Source organism: Trematomus bernacchii, unplaced genomic scaffold (assembly GCF_902827165.1).
Source record: "Trematomus bernacchii unplaced genomic scaffold, fTreBer1.1, whole genome shotgun sequence".
NCBI classification, from domain to species: domain Eukaryota; kingdom Metazoa; phylum Chordata; class Actinopteri; order Perciformes; family Nototheniidae; genus Trematomus; species Trematomus bernacchii.
Genome location: NW_022988098.1, coordinates 4,694,527 through 4,715,084, shown reverse-complemented (window position 1 = coordinate 4,715,084; position 20,558 = coordinate 4,694,527). Strand labels below are relative to the sequence as shown.

Here is a 20,558-nt window from a genome sequence, read left to right as displayed (position 1 = left end):
TCTCGCGATCAGTTGTGGACAGCAAGCTGCTCTCGTCGGCGTGATAAAACCTCACGCTATTGGTCAGAAACCACCGAAACACTTCCTGCTTAGCTGCATGCTCATGTCAGAGAAGGATATCATAAATTCATAGTAGCGTTGTCTGGTAATAACACTTTCTATATGAGTGGCTCTCAGTTGTGTACGTTATGTTTGAAGCGTTAACATTGCCATGTTGTTTCTCATGTTCTCGCGATGTTTGAGCAGCTTTACAAGTCAGCCAGCCAGCGTGACTTCAATGACATGTAGCTAACAGTAAGCTAGCTCTCAAAAAGCTCTAAATAACAAACACTTGATAACTTATTGGTTGTTTGTACAGATGTGGAGCCGGATATTGAAGCCTCGGGTGATTGGTAGAACAGCTTTCTATTGGAGGAGTCTCTTCACCATGCAGCTGAAGACCAGTGAGTTCAAGTCTCTGTTCAGTGAGGGGCTGAAGGGATTAGCAGGTGAGATGTGACAACAAACACACCTCTAAACAGTGCTAATACAGACCTCTTGTCTTCAGTAAAGCTAGGTAGTGAACTTTCACAATAGAACAAGTAATAAGGTTCAAAGAGGAACATATTAGATCAATAATATGGCTGTCAGATATTAGCTTATTGCAGATACTGTAAACAATATATTGGTGGTGGCTATAACAACTCTTGCAGTACAGAACTATAGGAAAATACAAGTTTGAGACTCATATTATATTAGATAAGATATACCTTAATTCATCCCAAATTGGGACATTGTTTTGTCACAGTAGTAAAAAGTTAAAAGCAATTACACAAGCTCATGTAAAGCTAGGTTGCGGTCGAATACTCCAAAAAAACAGCTCCTAAGTTCTAACCCTATCGTCTATTCCTTGACCTCGGAGTGAAACGTCATGGGGTTAAGGGATAGTGGATAGGAGAATTCAAAAGGATTTAGGAGAAGAGACTGCGGTACTTTAGAGAATCCGACTGCACTTTCACTATCCGACGTGTTTATGATGCGCCAGCGGAGGTCATAAATGTGGCCTGCTGCGGTGGGGAAACTACAGTTTTCTATACAGCGGACTACAACAGGGATGTTTAATAAGAACGAGGGACTACTGTAAACTCTGCACCGTGCTCTGATTGATTGATTGAAAAGTTTATTAACAGCTTGTATATTGGGTACAGTACAGTACAGCTCAAAACATACAATTGTTAAGGGGATGCAGACCAGAGAAAGACTTTCGTCTTGTTTACATCAGGGTCCCCCATTTCCAATTCATCATATCATTTAAGACATATAAGACATATTTGACATACAGATGGCTTATTTACAATATACATACAGGTGGTTTTTTACATACAGATGGCTTATTTACAATTTTCATTTTAGATTTCGTTCTAATACATCCTAACCGGACATTTAAGACATACCAAGTCTACAGATATACAGTTAGTAACAGAGTCTAAAATGCGAGTATATACATAGATGGGGGGGGGAAGCTGTCCATTGTACGACAGGTTGAGATTTGTACCATTACCGGGGCCAGTTTTGCAATGCTTTCCCCCGAAGGTGCTCTTTAAGAGAGGTTTTGAAGGTAAGTATAGTTTTACTTTCCTTTACAGTTGTGGGAAGAGCGTTCCACCTTGATGTGGCATAATTGCGAAACGTGTATTCCCCTTTTTTTGTGCCAAATCTGGGTTTTACATGATTTGTGGAGCTCCCTCTGGTGTTATGATCATGGTATTCCTTGACCTTTGGGAAGAATTTTGACATGTACATGGGTACCATAGAGGTGTAGTGGATCTTGTAGACCAGGCCCATTGCAAGTAGCTGTACTCTGTCGTCTACTCTAAGCCATCCTAGGTTGTCAAAGTGGGCAGAGGTGAGGTGGGTTCTAGATGAAAGGTCAAGCAGTAGTCTGACCAGTTTATTTTGCGATGTTTGAAGTTTTATTTTTAGCGCCTTGGAGGTGCTATGGTACCATGACGTGCAAGCATAGTCATAGTACCCTTGAATGAGTGCTCCTGCCAGAGTTTTCAGGGTGTTTTTGTTTACCAGAGAGGAGATCCGGTATAGGAATCTAGTTCTTTGATTGACTTTTTTTATTACATTGGATGCCATTTTGTCACAGGAGAGGTTTGCCTCAAGAATAGATCCTAGGTATGTAATTTCCTTCTTACTTGTGACAATAATGTCACCCACTGCAACTGAGAAGTCGTCGGATTTGCTGAGATTATGTTTCGAACCGAAGAGAATGGACTCTGTTTTACCCAGGTGTAATGATAATTACTGATGCTGTTGTTTTATGCTTTATGAACGGGGACAACAGAGAAACATATTCTTCATGACCAAAGTTGGAATTGAAATAAAAAAGGAAAGTGAAATGTATGCTCGTCACCCTCTCCCTCCGGTCCACATTAATACAAATGATCCCAATACGTATGATTGTATGAACTATGAAAAGATCTTAAAATCAATACAAATGTATTTATTATAAACGTTAGTCCTTAACATCTATCACTGTGTATATCACCATTCAAACATCTTTTAAAAGTTGTTAAACCATCTCTCGTTTTTAATATAGACTTTATTTAGGGTCGATATGTGTTGACTTTACTTTAAAATAGCAGATCTCTGTGACATGATATAGTTTTTCCGCTTAGTGAACGTGTGTCTCTGCTCTCAGGAGCTGCAGCACCGCGGCTCGTGTGTGTGTGTGTGTGTGTGTGTGTGTGTGTGTGTGTGTGTGTGTGTGTGTGTGTGTGTGTGTGTGTGTGTGTGTGTGTGTGTGTGTGTGTGTGTGTGTGTGTGTGTGTGTGTGTGGTGTGTGTGTGTGTGTGTGTGTGTGTGTGTGTGTGTGTGTGTGTGTGTGTGTGTGTGTGTGTGTGTGTGTGGTGTGTGTGTGTGTGTGTGTGTGTGTGTGTGTGGTGTGGTGTGTTGTGTGTGTGTGTGTGTGTGTGTGTGTGTGTGTGTGTGTGTGTGTGTGTGTGTGTGTGTGTGTGTGTGTGTGTGTGTGTGTGTGTTAAAATGCGGTAAAATGCTTCAATCTGGTCCACTTTAAGCACACATTACTAGAGACTAGGGTTGCGTTCGAATACTCCAAAAAAACAGCTCCTAAGTTCTAACCCTATCGTCTATTCCTTGACCTCGGAGTGAAACGTCATGGGGTTAAGGGATAGTGGATAGGAGAATTCAAAAGGATTTAGGAGAAGAGACTGCGGCACTTTAGAGAATCCGACTGCACTTTCACTATCCGACGTGTTTATGATGCGCCAGCGGAGGTCATAAATGTGCGCCTGCTGCTGTGGGGAAACTATGGAAACTACAGTTTTCTATACAGCGGACTACAACATGGATGTTTAATAAGAACGAGGGACTACTGTAAACTCATCTAGAGACTCTGCACCGTGCTCTGATGCTGTTGTTTTATGCTTTATGAACGGGGACAACAGAGAAACATATTCTTCATGACCAAAGTTGGAATTGAAATAAAAAAGGAAAGTGAAACTTATGCTCGTCACCCTCTCCCTCCGGTCCACATTAATACAAATGATCCCAATACGTATGATTGTATGAACTATGAAAAGATCTTAAAATCAATACAAATGTATTTATTATAAACGTTAGTCCTTAACATCTATCACTGTGTATATCACCATTCAAACATCTTTTAAAAGTTGAACAAACCCCACACAGCTCAGTAAAGACTGTGAAATGTTGACTTTATTTGATCATTTCAGTAAAAACTAACGTTCATATTTCTCTTTTTGATTATAATACTGATGAACGTTCAAAACAAAGCACTTTGGCAACTTACCACATACGTTTTAAAATGCTTAATAAGCACCGTAACTTTCATGATATAATTTCTCGTTCATAATCGGTTGTTTCCGTGAATGGCCGACTGTTGTGTGACGGCAAATGCTGCGGCCGCAAGGCATTGTGGGGCAGCATTTTCTCCTCTCCTTTCGGTTAGGGAGGTCCAGTGGTTCCTAAGCTAAAGGAGGTTATAAAGGAAGTTTGAAACCTCCTTTCCTTTTAATTTAGAGAATTCGAACGGCACTTATCATGGCTGCCACTGAGGGACTTCCGGGTCATTTCACTCCGTTAGGAAGGTTCCTAAGCTAAATGGACTATTCGAATGCAACCCTGATCTAGGGGACTACAACTCTAAACACCCATATGAAAAAGATCGGTTTACATTTTAATAATCAAATATGTGAACATAACCAATAACCTACCATAACAAATAAATGTAACTTATTTTATTTTTGTTGTTCATTCATATCTTATTTTACCTAGTTAAAATGTATTTATGCATATTTTTATATCTCTCAAGTTTTAAACGATATTTTTGGTTTACTGTCCTATAGTATACATTGAAATGATTTCAAACCTGTTTATCCAAATAATTATAAAGGAGTGCCTTGGAAATATTTGTTCACATAAATTGCATTTATCTCTCTCGCTCGCTCCCACGCCCACTTTGGCTGTGAGCTGCGGACGCCTGATAAGCCAACACCCCCCACTTTCATCACTTACAGCGCCCATCGTACAGGGCAAATGAAAAGTGTAACCGGGGTGAAAAGGGTGTTACCTTTACTTAATTATGAATGTTGTTACATCAAGGCCGAAAATTAGGATGAGCGCAAACAGTCAAAAAGGTTTTTTTCCCTCCCGGTGCTACCAGCGCAGCCCCCCCCCCCAGAACTTGTTTAATTTGTTATCACAATTACAAATGTCATGTTTTTTTTTATTCTTGAAGAGAATGTCTTTTTTTCTGGCATTCTTCCAGGATTAACAAAAATAAGAATAACATTGAGAAAAATCTTTGAAGTAAATGGCTGTTGTTAAACGCTTCCCACATTTACTTCAATCGTTCAGTAGAAAAGATAAAAGTACCCCAGCAATACACAATAGAATATATAAAGAATAAATTAAAAATCTCTTCAAAAGACAAATACACTCCAAAAACTGAAACTTATTGACATAGGTAATATACATCAAAAAGGCTTCAAATGTATTCAGTATTGTATGAACATGTTTTAATTGGGGTGTGGACGTCACATCCTGTAGGGGGGTCCGGGGGTATGCCCCCCCGGGAAGAAATGTTTGAAAATGTAAAGTAAAATGCTTCAATCTGGTCCACTTTAAGCACACATTACTAGAGACTAGATCTAGGGGACTACAACTCTAAACACCCATATGAAAAAGATCGGTTTACATTTTAATAACCAAATATGTGAACATAACCAATAACCTACCATAGCCAATAACAAATAAATGTCATTACATGTCAATACATTCATATCTTATTTTACCTAGTTAAAATGTATTTATGCATATTTTTATATCTCTCAAGTTTTAAACGATATTTTTGGTTTACTGTCCTATAGTATACATTGAAATGATTTCTAACCTGTTTATCCAAATAATTATAAAGGAGTGTCTTGGAAATATTTGTTTACATAAATTGCATTTATCTCTCTCGCTCCCTCCCACGCCCACTTTGGCTGTGAGCTGCGGACGCCTGATAAGCCAACACCCCCCACTTTCATCACTTACAGCGCCCATCGTACAGGGCAAATGAAAAGTGTAACCGGGGTGAAAAGGGTGTTACCTTTACTTAATTATGAATGTTGTTACATCAAGGCTGAAAATTAGGATGAGCGCAAACAGTCAAAAAGTTTTTTTTCCCCCCCAGATCTGGCGCCCTAGGCGACCGCCTATGTCGCCTATGCCAAAAACCGGCCTTGTACACCATGCTAAATGTATGTCTGCATAAAGCTGAGTTATGATCGGTCATAATAACACAGAATTTGGTGATGATTAAATAGTTTACAGTGAGATTTACTTCCATACTTTTGTCCATACTCACGCAGCCCTACAAATGAATTGAGATTTCCACACAAATGTTCTTTAGCAAGTGTGCAGAGCAGTGTTGATTTAAAAAAGCAATTTGAAGGTTGGATATTTGTAAACCTTTTTTTGTGTATATATATTAATAATTTAAGATGTAAATTAATTCCAGTTTATTTGTAGTACTTTCTATTTTTATTGTGACATTTGGTGGCATCAATGTGTGCATTTGATACAGATAATGGAGCAGTTGCTTTAGGGCCACAGTGTAGGCCTATATCCCTTAAGGTCAAATAATGAGATCCTCGACCTCCGCCCCCCTCTCGCACCTCCATACAGAGCCCCCCCACATATCAAATCCCAACTTAACCCCTGGGTATATCAGTGGTGGCTTTAACAACTCACAGTAGTGTAGATAAAGACATGTGCGAGACTTATTCGAAATACTGTCTCTGTGAAGAGGATTACTTATGAAAACATAATAGTATTTTGGTGGAACTGTATTAATCTGATTTTAGTATTGCTCTTCATTTAAAAAATATGGTACTAGGCCTGATACAAATGAAAGGCAAACTCGACACAGGAGAGGCCAACATTTTCTGATGTGCTCACCTTGTTTGAACATTTCACCCTAATATGGGTCAAATATGATTATGTGTTTGTTAAACTAGAACTTCATACAAATGTTTAGCCTGGAGAACATTTCAAAAGCTGTTCTGCAAGCAACAATAATCGTATATTAAGTAAAAAGCAATAGGCATATAAGACTAATGGGCAAAGTGAGAACTGCAGTCAGGATATACACAACAAAAACATTTTAGTTTTCTCAGGTTTTGCCTTTCAAGTTTAATTCAAGCTAGTGCAATTGTTTGTGTGCCCTGACACATATCCTCTGTAAAGTCTCCCTCTAAGTGTGTGTTTGCTGTTTCCAGAGTTGTTTGGGAAGCACCAGCATGAGCTGAGGATCGCTGGCGGCGCCGTGCGGGACCTGCTGTCCGGGAAGCGGCCTGACGATGTGGACTTTGCCACCACAGCAACTCCAGAGGAGATGAAGCAAATGTTCCAGAAAGCTGGCATCAGGATGATCAACAACAAAGGAGAGAAACATGGGACCATTACAGCAAGAGTAAGAGGCACGCAGGATGTAACTGTATCCTGCTTTCAATTAGTTACATTTCTGCTTTCAAGCTGCTGTAAACACTACTTAAACTATTTGCCAAGTCCTTTACTTTTGCAGAACATTAGCTTAACTTTAAAGTACTCATTGTGCATAATAGCCCATTACATAATCATATGTATTAAATGATTGGATTATGACTATTGATGCATTTATGTATTCATCAAAGCTGGTAAATGTGGAGCAAAATTGAATTACTTTATATGCTGTTGCTGCTGGATTACTTAACCTTTTAATAATATAACAGTTTTTGGATAAATAGAAGAATCACTGTTCTCATAGCATTTGCTGATTGTGACACAATATATTTATTTTTTTCCTTTTAAAATATTTTTTATTGATATACTTAGTCCGTAACAGATGTGATTCGCTCAGAATACAAACTCAGGTTTGTTTTACATAAGGGAAATCACAACAAAGAATCAAAAAACAAAACAAAAATGAAATAAAAAGTATATTTAAATTGAAATTAAAGCTGATTACAGAGCAATGATATGCAGAGGGGACCTAGATATGTTCTCATTATGTCTCCCAGTCGCTTCTATTCATATTCATCGAAGGTCGAGCACTGTGCTGAATTTATGAATAACCATTCATACACACTTACCCAGCTATACCCATGTTCATATACATACATACTTACTTACTTGAATACATATACATATATACAAATGTACAAACATGGGCAGTCTCACAATCAGCAGGTAAGCAGAACTGAAAAGAACCCGTGTGCAGTGAAGGAAAACATGCTCAGGGTTAGGGCCCTCATTAAAAGAGCATTAATGTTGTATTTTAGTTTTTGTGTTTGCAATATTCTATCATTTTTCTCCATCTATTATCAGCTATGTGTTTTGGTTACTCGTTGTATATGTTTTCCTTTCCACATTAGACACTTGCCCTCTGAAATACTGCTAACCTTCATCTAAGAGAGTGGCTTTGACTTCAGAATGAGGCCATATTTACACGTCTCCAGGCATTAGGCATAATTCTTATTTTGCCTTTTTTAATCATCGGTGTTTTGTTTATCGGTTTCGCGCACAGCTACACAATGAGAACTTCGAGGTGACCACGTTGCGGGTGGATGTTCAGACGGATGGACGTCACGCAGAGGTGGAGTTCACCACCGACTGGCAGAAAGACTCTGAGCGCAGAGACCTCACCATCAACTCCATGTTTTTAGGTATTTGTGTTTTTTTCCCACTCAATTAAAGGACTTGTATTTGTGTTTGGTATTAGTTCACAAGACATTGTCCCCTATTTTATCACGATTAATTATACTTGTCAGACGTTTATCATCTTTATTTTACTCTCTCACAGGGCTTGATGGCACATTATACGACTATTTCAAAGGATACGAAGACCTGAAGGAGCGCAAAGTCCGCTTTGTTGGCAGCGCTGAACAAAGAATCCAAGAGGACTACCTGAGAATACTGCGCTATTTCAGGTGGGATGTCTTTATTTCACTTCAACCTTGTGTTAGGAAAATATCACTCGTCACCGGCTTGAGCTTCAATAACAGGATACATGTATTTATTATCCTTGCAAGAATAGAAGTAGTCATCACACACAGAGCATTTGGTACAACTAGTTCCTGAACAGTGTCCTTCACATGCTGATATACAAGAGAGGGAGTTACACAGTCACAAGATGGAGGAATACCGGTTCAAAGCAGTATTCAATGTTTAGTTCAGATTAGCTCCACGTCAGAAATGAACATGCTTGTCATATGTCTATCTCCATAGAGGCTGAATCATCATGTTAATCACATAGCTATCGTATGCCTAAAACAGTCCTGATGCTCTTCTAGGTAATCATACATCCTGTCATGTACACAGCTACGTAGGGCCTTTGTTATCATGTGTACTCTGATATTGGAAGAGTACATTCAGTATTTTCCCAACACCTTAAAAGGAAAAATTAAATAAATTAGCAGAGAATCACTTATATTTCTACTTTATCCCTCATCTCACTTTGAACTAAAATAGCCAATGAAAGAAAGAAGAAATTCATCATTTGTATTTGTTTGACGTACAAGAACCTCAACCTCCAGTCTCTTATTCCCCCCCCCCCAGGTTTTACGGCAGGGTGGCTCCGGAGCCCGACCGTCACGACCCGAAGACGCTGGTCGCCATCCGGGAAAACGGTCGTGGCCTTGCAGCGATATCTGGAGAACGGATTTGGACGGAGCTGAAGAAGATGGTTGTTGGTAACCATGCTGATCACCTGCTGGAGCTGATGTACAGTCTGGAGCTGGTCCAGTACATAGGTGAGAGGGGGGGGGCAATCAAAGGTATTCAAAGATCATTATTTTTCGCCTTTTTTCAGATAAGGCACACAGATGGAGTGGAAAGTATAAAAGAGAGGAGACAACGATGACATTTAGCAAAGAGCTGTGGGTCAATATATCTGGGTCCATTATGAAATATGTTTAAATATTTATTTACTCAAGAACACACGAGAAAAGGTTGTACTTAAATAAACCTGACCTGATGGCAGTTATTTATGATAGTACTTACCATTATTTACCATTTAAGAAAAGAATAGACACTTTTATATGAAGCTGGGGCAGAGGGCAGTTTGCTCACCTCTACTTAAACACTAGAAAAAAAGGAAATCGGAACGTGTTTACTTAACATTTTTTCAGTGCTGTTTTTCGATTAAAGGGGGGATATGTGGTTACAGTATGGATGCACATGGCTGTTTCAAACTACTGCATTTGGCCAAGTTTGGTAAACATGTCCCCACCTGTTGGAACGTCTCCTCCAATTTGGTCCTGGCTCAGACCCCTTTTTGAAAATGTTCTGAGACAACATGTAGCATGCTAATAAGTCATTGGTGCAATCCCAAATCCTACACTTGCAGAGTTTGTGGTGTATTCCAGCTTTATATGCCTCTGTATCGTTTTATGCGTTTCCATGTCGGCCTCGTGTGGCCGAACCGTCTATATGATAGAGAACTGTAGCGGATATGACCGTTGTCGTCCTCGTGTGGCTGGGGCCTAAGGATCATTGGGATTTGGCCATTGTTTCCAAAGTACATGCATCAGTAAATGGGATCAGTAGTGTCAAGAATCGGATCATTGGAGCTGATTCTAAATGAGGAAATATTAAATGTTCTTCCCTGAGATGGAGTGGATTCAGTGCCCCTTGACTTATGTGAACTCTGGTATTAGTGATCACTAGGCAGAAATGATTCAATGCCTCTTGATTGTTGAAGTCTTCTCAAGTAATTCTGTACGATTTCTACAAGGATATTAAGACTTTTCGGCTTTTTACCAACAGCAAAATGTAGTATTCTGTGTTGTTGTACTTGTTAAAGTCACGTCTGCTGCTCCTCAGGTTTGCCTCCAGATGGCAACGTGGAGGAGATTAAGCGAGTGTGGCAGAAAGCCAAAGACCACTCTCCCAAACCCATGACCGTCCTGGCTGCTCTTTTCCGCCGCCCGGAGGAGGTGGAGAGGATGGACCTCCGGCTGAAGGTGTCCAAGGAGGAGAAGACCCTGGCTCTGTTCCTGGTCAAATACAGACAGGAGCTGTGCAAGAGCAGAGAGGAGCCGGACAGCCTGAAACCCTTCACTGACTTCATCATCGACGTGAGTTTAAGCCTCCTCTGTAGAAACAAGCCCATGCTAATTGTACATGTGTGGTGTTATAAAAAAGACAGGAGAGATTTATGGTTTGGACACTTAACAGAACAATGTAGTCATTGATTAATATAACATATTCTTATCAGGCTTGATTTTTCATCAGCTTAGTGATGTGCCAGTTGATGAAGTGACTGCTAACTTAACATCATAGTGTCTATCACACTTAAAACAGATCAAAGTACAGAAGTATAAAATATAAATACTAGCACAACTATAATGTTACAATTAATTTAATCTAACATTTCACAATACAGTCCGAGTAATGCTGTTCAACATCCATTTTCTGCACCATGGGAAAAATAGTGGAAGTCTGTGCACGTCTTAAACTCAGCTGGAAGCATGTTCCAATGTTCGATGGCCATAAAAGAAAAGGCAGCAAACCTAACAGGTTCCAGATTAAATGTGCATGTTTTCCTCGCCAGCTATGATGTTACCTGTACAAAGCACGTTTGCGTTCTGAACTGTCTGTCAGACAAAACAAGACAAATTTGAAGACTTAACATTGGGACATTGCGCTCTTGGGAAATGTGTTCAGCTCTCCCCAGGGGACACAAATAATCAAGTCATTTAATCAGCCACTGAACCACACATGAACATAATTGTGACTCCAGCCAACTTTGAATGCAGGAAACACACTTCGTTAACTCGCTTCCTTCATCTTGCTGGACAGTTTCCACCTCCATCCATCACCCACTTCTGAATGAAAAGTGGGTTTTTAAATATCTACACACCGTTTACTTTGCTTTGTGTTAGAAGTGGGGAAAAAAGGAGATGTCACACATTTCTGTGAAACAATTAGGAATATTTTCTTCAAAATAGTACGACAGTTGTCAGCTGCTGTCAATCAAATCCAATCAAACACGCCCACAAATCCTGATGAAGCAAATCAGAGGAGTCTTGAACTCTAAATAAATAATTACCAACTTCCCCCTTTTTTAATAGTGCTTATAATTATTTGATAGGAAGTACTTTAAATCTGACAGGGGCTTTAAAGGTCCCCTGTTATACTGTTTTTCATCAATATATTATAGGTCTCAGATATATACAAAACATGTCTCTGAAGTGATTGGCACCAAACACCAAACAGATCATTTCAGCATCCCATAATCCCCTCTGATTCAGCCCTGTTTCAAAAGTGTTGATTCTCTGTCTGTTACTTTAGATGAAAAATAAGGAGCCCCTCCCCACGCCCCTCTGAGAGATATTTGGTTAAAAAGAACACAATGGTGCTCGAGGAGGAGATTCAGGTGATAAGGTGGGGGGGGGGGGGTTACCTTGGTTGGTGATTGGCTAATGGTTACATTACACAAGTGGCCAAAATCTGATCAGCTCATTTTCAGACAGGTTTTTATATAAATGGATCAGGACAAAAAGAGAAAGAATATTTTTTCCTGAAACTTTCAGAATCTCTTTCCACAGAGGGGACACATGTTGATGTAGAAGAGACATGAAGAAGAGGGGACACATGTTGATGTAGAAGAGACATGAAAAAGTGGATTTTGCATAATAGGTGACCTTTAACTCAAATGTGTCTTTTCAGAGTCGAGAGCTGGACACCCAGAGTAAAGTGTGTGAGCTGCTGAAGTATCAGGGTGAGGAGAAGCTGCATGCGGAGCTCAGCGGGTGGTCCGTCCCTCGCTTCCCCGTCAACGGACACGACCTCCGGAGGATGGGCATCACGACGGGAAAGGAGATCGGCTCCACCTTACAGGACCTCCGCGACGTCTGGAAGAAAAGCGGCTATCAGATGGACAAAGATGAACTCCTCAGTCACGTAAAGTCGTGATTTGAGGAGGAAAGTGGACGTGCTTTTGTCCTGTCGCACCATAATGGTTTGGCTGCTGTAATCGTGCTCTTCAAGGGTATTGATTGAGACGTTTTAGTTTGAGAAAAACAGAGCTGCTGATTTCATTCTAAAGTAGCCCTATTTTGTTCTCCATCACCATATAAAGAGATCACAAAATGCTCTAGCGGGCAGCATATGAGGACAAATGTGTACTAGAAACAGCTTTTTATATAATTTGATATATAAGTTTGGTTTTGTCTCCTCAGTTGAACTGCAGATGTGTATCATTTCTGAAAAGAACATGCTCTATAAATAGGTTGTACTTTTTATTGAAAAGACTGAAATGGTGATTGAGGTTGAGGTGCATGCAGTGCAGAATACAACTCCGTGTGTGTGATGCTGTGTGAAGTGTTTTCTGTGCTGGGGAGAGGTTGCTCCTCCCTCCTGCAGAGAAGAGGAGATATAAAGCCCTCTGCTCTCCTTTACTAGCATTTTACTCTCTGCCTGGAGACCCTCAACATGTGTTATTTTACCACTAAACTTTCATATCCCGATTTTTTTTCTAGGAATTTCCCTAATATTTAAAGTCATATTCCAGGCTGCCTGCTTATAATTGTTTTATTGAAATGCCCCACTTCATCTAGATTAACCTGTAATAGTGTATAAAGGCTACTTTTAAGCATGTCTTGGTTCTTTGTAAACATCAGTAACATCACTTTGGAGGACGCACACTCTGACGATGATCCGCGGGATGAGCGCTTGGCTCGGGTGGAAATAGCTCTCCTGTCCATCATCTTCATCACCGCGGGGATCCTAAACTTCGGGCTGCTGCTGGTGCTGTGGAAGCGGAGGAAGCAGCTCTCCAGGATGCGCGTCTTCGTCCTCCACCTGTGCGTCGCCGACCTTGTGGTCACATTTTTCCAAGTTTGCCCGCAACTCATGTGGGATATCACTGACCGGTTCGTGGGGCCGGACGTATTGTGTCGCGCTGTGAAGTATCTGCAGGTGGTCGGGATGTTTGCATCTACTTATATGATTGTAGTGATGACGATAGACAGATATCAAGCCATCTGCAAACCCATGGTGACTTTCCAGAGGCGCAGGTCGCGCTGGAACGGTCCAGTTTGCGCCGCCTGGTGCGCCTCTCTCATCGGCAGCCTCCCGCAGATCTTCATCTTCTCCCGGGTGGAGGTGGCCCCCGGTGTGTACGATTGCTGGGCTCAGTTCATTAAACCGTGGGGCCCCAGAGCCTACGTGACGTGGACCACTCTGGTGATATTCGTGCTGCCCATTTTCATGGTGATCGTGTGTCAGGTGCGCATCTGCCGCACTGTGTACAACAACTTCTACATGAAGACGCAGCAGGGCGCAGGGAAGGCCAGGAAGCCGCTGTCCTCGCGGGCCAGCAGCGTGGTTGGGGTGTCTAAAGCGAGGGTGAAGACGGTGAAGATGACCGTAGTGATCGTGTTCGTTTACATCCTCTGCTGGGCGCCTTTCTTCACCGTGCAGCTGTGGTCCGTGTGGGACGTGGAGGCACCCACTCAGAGTAAGAGGACAGGGTTTTGGATCTCACAACATGAACAAATATAACATTTATTTTGTTTTTGGTACAGGAAAAAGACACAAGACAAGGCATGAGGATACAAAGTAAAGCTGCTTCAATCTATAGAGATATCCCATTATGAAATATGAGGAAATCCAAATATCACAATATATCTGATTGACTTCCGCTGCTGTACACCCAATGAGAGTTTTAATAAGTTATCATCAGTAATGTGGAATAAATTGGGGTAGGTTCAGAAAAGGAGGCACCTGCTCAGAGAAAAAGGACAGCGTTTGGTATCTCACAACATGAATAAATATTACATATTTTGGAAGCCAGACACATTGAATAAGCCGTAGTCTATAGCTAAACCAGCTTTTTTCTATTTATTTTGAACATACTTTTCAGATTCAGAATACTTTATTGTCCATTATATGTATTTACATTTACATTTTTTTTCTTTGCCACTGGCAAATAAAACATTCACCAAACACAGTAGCCTACAACAAACTTTCTTTTTCTGATGTCCTTATCTCTTTCATAATGTGTGCAATGATATGTATTCTTGCCGTGTTTTAGGATTTGTAACTATATATACCGATATGTTCTCATGTCTTAAAAAATCATAAATGCATAGTCTGCCCCAGAGAACACAGGAGTATGAGTGTTGTCAATTGTTTACACCTCCCTCCCTCCCCCCATACAGAACTGCAAATGTAATCGCAATTAAAATGTTACCTCCAAAAGGAATGACAGGGAAAGTTAAATATTGTACTTCTTTTGTTTCTTCCAGGTGCTACCTTCACCATCCTGATGCTGCTGGCCAGTCTGAACAGCTGTGCAAACCCCGTCATCTACCTGCTGTTCAGCGGGAAGCTGCCAAAGACCCTGGTGGCCCTGATGTGTGCCGGTCAGCCCGACCTGAAGGAGTCCATCCAGGAGGAGGCCACCATGGTCAGCTCGCTGTACATCGTCAGAGTCTGTCAGAGTCTGTCAGAGAGCAGACGTCCGGACCCCTCGGAATCTTAAACTCACCTCAGGACAGCATGGTTTTCGCACAAGAAAGACTTACGGTATTGTCATTGTCTAATAAGTGTGAAGAAGAAGTCAGTGTAGTTACAGTATAATATAGTGAGACAATATTTTTGAGGTAAAACACACACAATAAGTCTTTACAGGGATATTACAATGGAACACTTGCTATCAAGTCGGTATTACTTTACACATTCTTTAAAAACATTGAACGATTGTTTTACTTTTTTTTAAAAAACCATGCTAGTGGTGTGGTTCTAGAGATGGTGGTTTATCCATTGGTTGGTCCACCACTTGGGTCCAGACTGACACTACTGGATGGATTCCCATTACTTTTTGTACAGACATTCAGGTTTCCAGAAGATGAATACGTTGACTGATTTATTTAGCGCTACCAGCAGGTCAACGTTTTCCCATATCCACCGAATCATGTTGACATCTCAATCGTTACAAAAGATGCATGGCATTCATGGTTCCCTGAGGTTGAATTGACTCTGTTGATCTCCAGACCTTTCTTCTCCTGTCAATATGAAGATGACATTTTGTGGTTTTGAGTGACATGTCCTTACAACTGTTGAATGCATGAATGGTTCCAAGGGGATGAATTGTAATATTTTTGGTGATCCCTGACTTTTTCCTTTGTTGCATCATCAGGTCAATCTTATATTTTTCCATATCTTCGGTGTACAACCAACTACCTGCACAACTAACTATTCCCATCAGCCTCAGCCATATTCTGAATGAGCATCGGGAGCACCAGGAGCTTTTCCAATTGGCCTCTCGACACATAGGGTAGAGCAAGGTCATTTGGGTACTCAGGTAAAATAGGATAAAAAAGGGTTCTACAACCTGGGCTCTTTTTTTTTTGTATGCAGCTAATCTTCAAACTAATATAGCATTGGTGCTTAAAAGGTTGTTTACATGAAACAATCATTTTGAGATTTAGATAAGTGAGAACATTGCATAAGGTTGATGCACTCAACGTCGTACATTTTTGACCAATCACTCCCTGGATGGGGGCAGTATATTGTACAAAAAAAGGTTTAGGTAATACAGTTACATTTTAAAATGGTCAATTCAATATGCATTAGTGGCAAGAGGATTGTCTTGCAAGTAGATTTAGTGTCTGATTAGAACCTACAAAAATGGAAAGGTTGGTTTTGTATTTCTTTAACAGTTTAATTGTCCAATTGTAATTTATTGCAGCTTTTCTTAGCTGCCGCTGGTCTTTTTTTGTACCTACATTTGCTCAAGAGTTCACATAAATAAAAGTTGAATAAAAGTATCAGCAACGTGACACATTATCAGGTAGAGAAAACGTGTTACCTATCTAACGTTCTCTGAATGCTAAATACTGTATATATATATATTTTAATGAAATATTAATATGGGAGACTATTGAACGCCAGTAAAATATCCAAAGAAATATGACCCTGAATACATTACATTTTGATTAATAATTGAATACGATAGTTGGAGCTCACAGGAGCATAAAACATACTCACTGCTCAGTTTATTCTTTCTCCTTTTTTGGGACATATTGTGTTTTTTTCCCTTATTTATTTAGGAAGGTGGTCCTTTGAGATTTTCAGATAATGGCCATACCTTTCAAAATGTTGAGAAGCCCGGGTATATAGTACATTATAATTATTGTATTATATACAAATGAATATTATACTGGTCAGATGGTTCCAGAGATATTTTCCATCCTGCTGCCAGTGCCATTGTGCCAACATGTGTTTTTATAGCTAGCATTCTTTTCAAAGAAACACATTCTGTTTTACGTCTATTTAACTGAAGTTATTTTTATAACAATTGCTCAGTAATCTTGTTTGGATTAAGTGTGTCATTGGATGTGTGGTTGGTGGTGAATCACTGGCTCAGCCTCATGTATGTTTATTTGTAAGTAGCAGATGGTAGCATAAAAACACACCTAAACTAAAATGGTTAACATGGTTATCAATATACCTACTAAACATCTGCATGTACTCTGACATAGCAACACAGTCTCACGGCATTTCGTGTTATAGTCACAAAATGAATCTATTGATTCATGTTCACCAACACGATTTCGCAATTTTTTTCGTTTCACACAGAACGATTTTAAAAGCAATGTAAATAACAAATTAGAAGGAAAAAAAGATGACAAAAAATACAGATTTCAGTATTCTGAGGCTCTGAGCCCCATTTCTTTTCCTTGTGGATGGCAAAAAAACTCCGACATTATACAATTTAAAATAAAAGGCATAGCTTAGGCCTTAGGGTAAGATATTGAGTAAGAAAATGTTTTTATGAACCACACAGCTTCTGGTATTCCAAGACCCGACCGGACAAAAAGAGGTGGTGCAGGCACGAAACATACTACCAATAGAAATACATTGCTTTTAAAATCGTTCTGTGTGATTCGAAAAAAAAATGCGAAAATCGTGTTGGTGAACACGAATCAATAGATTAAATTAGTTTCGCGACTATAACACGAAATGCCGTGAGACTGGGTTGGACATAGACATACAAGTTTATGTTTGTGGCTTTCATCAAGGTCACTTCTCTAGGTTTTTTCATACCAGAAATCCCTGCTCCCCTCCAAAGACTGTATATAAAAAGAAGGAACTGTAAGTGTCAAAGGAGGGGGGAAGCAAGTACAACCGGACACTAAACAAGACCATAATGTTACAATTAATGCGCTGAAAACAAATTGTGACACGGTTAACATTTGGAAACAGGGACGAACACCCAAACCTGACAACGTGGTAGCGTCTTGTCGACCTCAGGGTAGCCACCCAATAAAGCATATTCTTTATGTCTATTGTACTCTAAATGGGATCCTTATTGACAAAATGAGGCTTGAAGTATACTCCGAGCTATCACTTGAGACCATAAACTCATGAGTAAAAAATGTTTACATATGTATTAAATCAACTAAGAAGTAGTGTCATTTTCTCACTGACTTCTATACAATCTGACATCTTTTTGAAACCACTTTTTAGTCGCACGTGGTGGCCATTGAAGAGAATGCACCGACTTTACTGTTCAAACCTCTTTGGGACAGCATTGACCTTAGCATTCGCACACAACACTGTTTGCCTAAGTAGAAATGTTTCTTATTTTCTCAGTCAAAAATTGTATTCAGGAGCCACAGCACAATATCAGGATATTTTCTCGAAATAATGAACACGTATAATGAAATGGACATGCCATTTGCATTAAAGTTGGTGCTTATATTTCATTGGATGTTACATTTTAGTCAAGGATGTTAATGTAACAAAATGATCTTGTGAAATGTTTCAGAAATTCATCTAAATGCTGTGTGATTTTAAAGTGTTTCACTCATATGAGAATGTGGTTTATCTTGTAAATATGTATCTTATGTCCATTAAATGTGAACTTTCAATCTAGTTTGCTGCAATGTTATATGATTATATGTAAAAGATATCTGATTGTTGTTGGTCATAATAGTCAGTAATTACACAACATGTGTCTGTGATTCAAATATATATCTTCAAATATGCAGCTTGATGCTCAGTGATCAATGTTTCAACATGTTTACATTTTTGCTCTCAACCCCTGAGGAGAGACCTCTGTGGTGTTGCCAAATAAACTGTCTTTTAACATTTCTATTTCCCTTCATCCCAGCGCCGTTCTACTTGTTAGGGAAAATATTCCTTTGGATTTAAAGTTCAAACACTTCTTAGCACTCTGTTAAGTCCTGAGCCTGTTTTTCAGGTCTCAGGCTCGAAAATGACATTCCCAGAACAAATGACCATAACTTCACTTCTAAAAGGGGTAAATTAATAATCTTTTTTCTCAAAGCAAGGTTACATCTGTGAGTTGGATGTAGAAGTGTCAGAATCAATATAGATGTTTTTATTTTAAAGTAAATTCAGATTGAACATAGTAAAACATTTTTAATTATAGTGTCCGTCCAAAAAGAAAAGATTAGTGAAAACCACCCTTGGATGATGGGTTAGTAGACTAAAAGCTTTAGGAATCCAAACTATAACATATAATAAGTACCCATACTTGCCAACCTTGAGACCTCAGAAAGCGGGAGCATTTCCAAAACCACCGCGGGGGGGGGGGGGGGTGCTAGTGGATCGCCGGGGGCTGGACCTGTATTTTACAGGAAAGGAGTGAGCAGAGGGTAGAATTGTCTATTCTTGTTCTGTTTGCTGTGACTATCTTCCTCACCCTCTCAGACTTTCAGTTGCGCGCGCTACGCTACCATGGAAACCAAACAATGGTGTAGCTGTATTAAAGTCCGAGTGGAAACAGTCCTGAGTAAATCTGATTTTGTCAGAAATCGGGAGAAATGCGGGAGAAATATGACCCCGGGAGGAAACCGGGAGAGGGCAATGAAATCGGGAGTCTCCCGCAAAAATCGGGAGGGTTGGCAAGTATGTAAGTACCCTGTATCAAGATTGATGCAAAACAAGTGAAGTTTGACCTTTTTAGAGAGATTTAGAAAAAAAAAAACACTTCTGGGGTCATTTGGGTGCATTTTCCATATCTCTGGCCCCCCTCGGTCGATTTTGATGATTGACATCTCTTTTTAACCGTTAGAGCCAATAGAATCGAGGGGAAGTTCCTAAAATCCATCTAAACCTTACCCATTGGTGAATGAGTGCTGCGTAGCCAGAATGCCCAGGAACCGGAAGCTGCGATACACTCTGCTGGCTACCATTAGCAGCTAATATAAAATCTCCGATTTTTACATAAAAATGGAATTATGGATTATCAATATTTTTTTCAAAGTGACAGACACATTGGATTAATTTATGGATTAACCTTCAGCCGCGTTTTTATCTTTTTAATGCCATTGAACACGACTTTTGATCAGAATAACAGCTAAGGTGAGACGATCTCCCGTGTTTGCTCCGTAATGCTACATGTTGTGATGTCTGTGTTTGCTTCCCCTGTCACGAGTTTGGATCGCTCAGTGATGATACTAATACCTATAGAATCTGTGGAATCTCAGTTTTAATCTGATATCCTGTATGTGCAGTTACAATAAGTAATAAAGGTATTTTTACCTTGAGTTCTGTGCTAAGTGCGTTAGCATTTTTTCGCTCAGGGGTCATTTAGACGCTTCTTATGAGACTTGTGTTTTGTTTTGGTAAAAATAGTTCGTATTGTCAGTTAGCTGAGTTTCTTCCCGTTAATCTGGTATGACACATTAATAGGTTTTTAAATATTAAGAAGTCCTGAGACACAGTTTCGTGAAAAAAACCCTGCAGCCCCCTCTACCGGGGGCTATCGGGCTAAACAGGTTAAAGGTCCCATGTCATGCTTTTCCCATCCCCTTGTGTGTTATGAAGGTTTTTATGCATGTAAACGGTCTGCAGAGTCAAAAACCCTCAAAGTACACCCTGTAGCGAGTAAAACTCTAACACAGTCTATTTTGCCCCAAAACGCCTCGTTGGAGATTTCTCATTTTCCATTGTTTACTTCCTGGGTACTGTGACGTGTGAATACCCAGAGGCCACACCCTCTGCCAGCATTTCACGAAACAAAG

The 20,558-nt window shown here is 40.0% G+C and overlaps 2 protein-coding genes across 5 annotated transcripts; both read left to right on the top strand.

Moving 5' to 3' along the window:
- The first annotated feature begins 55 nt into the window (after positions 1-55).
- trnt1 (tRNA nucleotidyl transferase, CCA-adding, 1) lies at positions 56-13,079 on the top strand. Of its 3 annotated transcripts, none has more exons than XM_034121890.1 (8): positions 56-145; positions 359-443; positions 6,795-6,988; positions 8,081-8,219; positions 8,357-8,483; positions 9,112-9,305; positions 10,378-10,631; positions 12,226-13,079. In XM_034121890.1, the coding sequence occupies exons 2-8, from the start codon at positions 359-361 to the stop codon at positions 12,469-12,471; spliced, it is 1,239 nt and encodes a 412-aa protein (XP_033977781.1). In that variant the 5' UTR covers positions 56-145; the 3' UTR covers positions 12,472-13,079. The 3 variants fall into 3 exon arrangements, with proteins under 3 accessions (XP_033977781.1, XP_033977779.1, XP_033977780.1); XM_034121888.1 differs by having other exon boundaries at positions 359-488; XM_034121889.1 differs by lacking the exon at positions 56-145 and having other exon boundaries at positions 168-488.
- Positions 13,080-13,135: 56 nt separating this feature from the next.
- si:dkey-178o16.4 (vasopressin V2 receptor) lies at positions 13,136-16,334 on the top strand. Of its 2 annotated transcripts, none has more exons than XM_034121891.1 (2): positions 13,136-14,017; positions 14,808-16,334. In XM_034121891.1, exons 1-2 carry the CDS (start codon positions 13,153-13,155, stop codon positions 15,041-15,043), a joined length of 1,101 nt encoding a protein of 366 aa, XP_033977782.1. In that variant the 5' UTR covers positions 13,136-13,152; the 3' UTR covers positions 15,044-16,334. The 2 variants fall into 2 exon arrangements, with proteins under 2 accessions (XP_033977782.1, XP_033977784.1); XM_034121893.1 differs by lacking the exon at positions 14,808-16,334 and adding an exon at positions 14,085-14,216.
- The last annotated feature ends 4,224 nt before the right edge of the window (positions 16,335-20,558 follow it).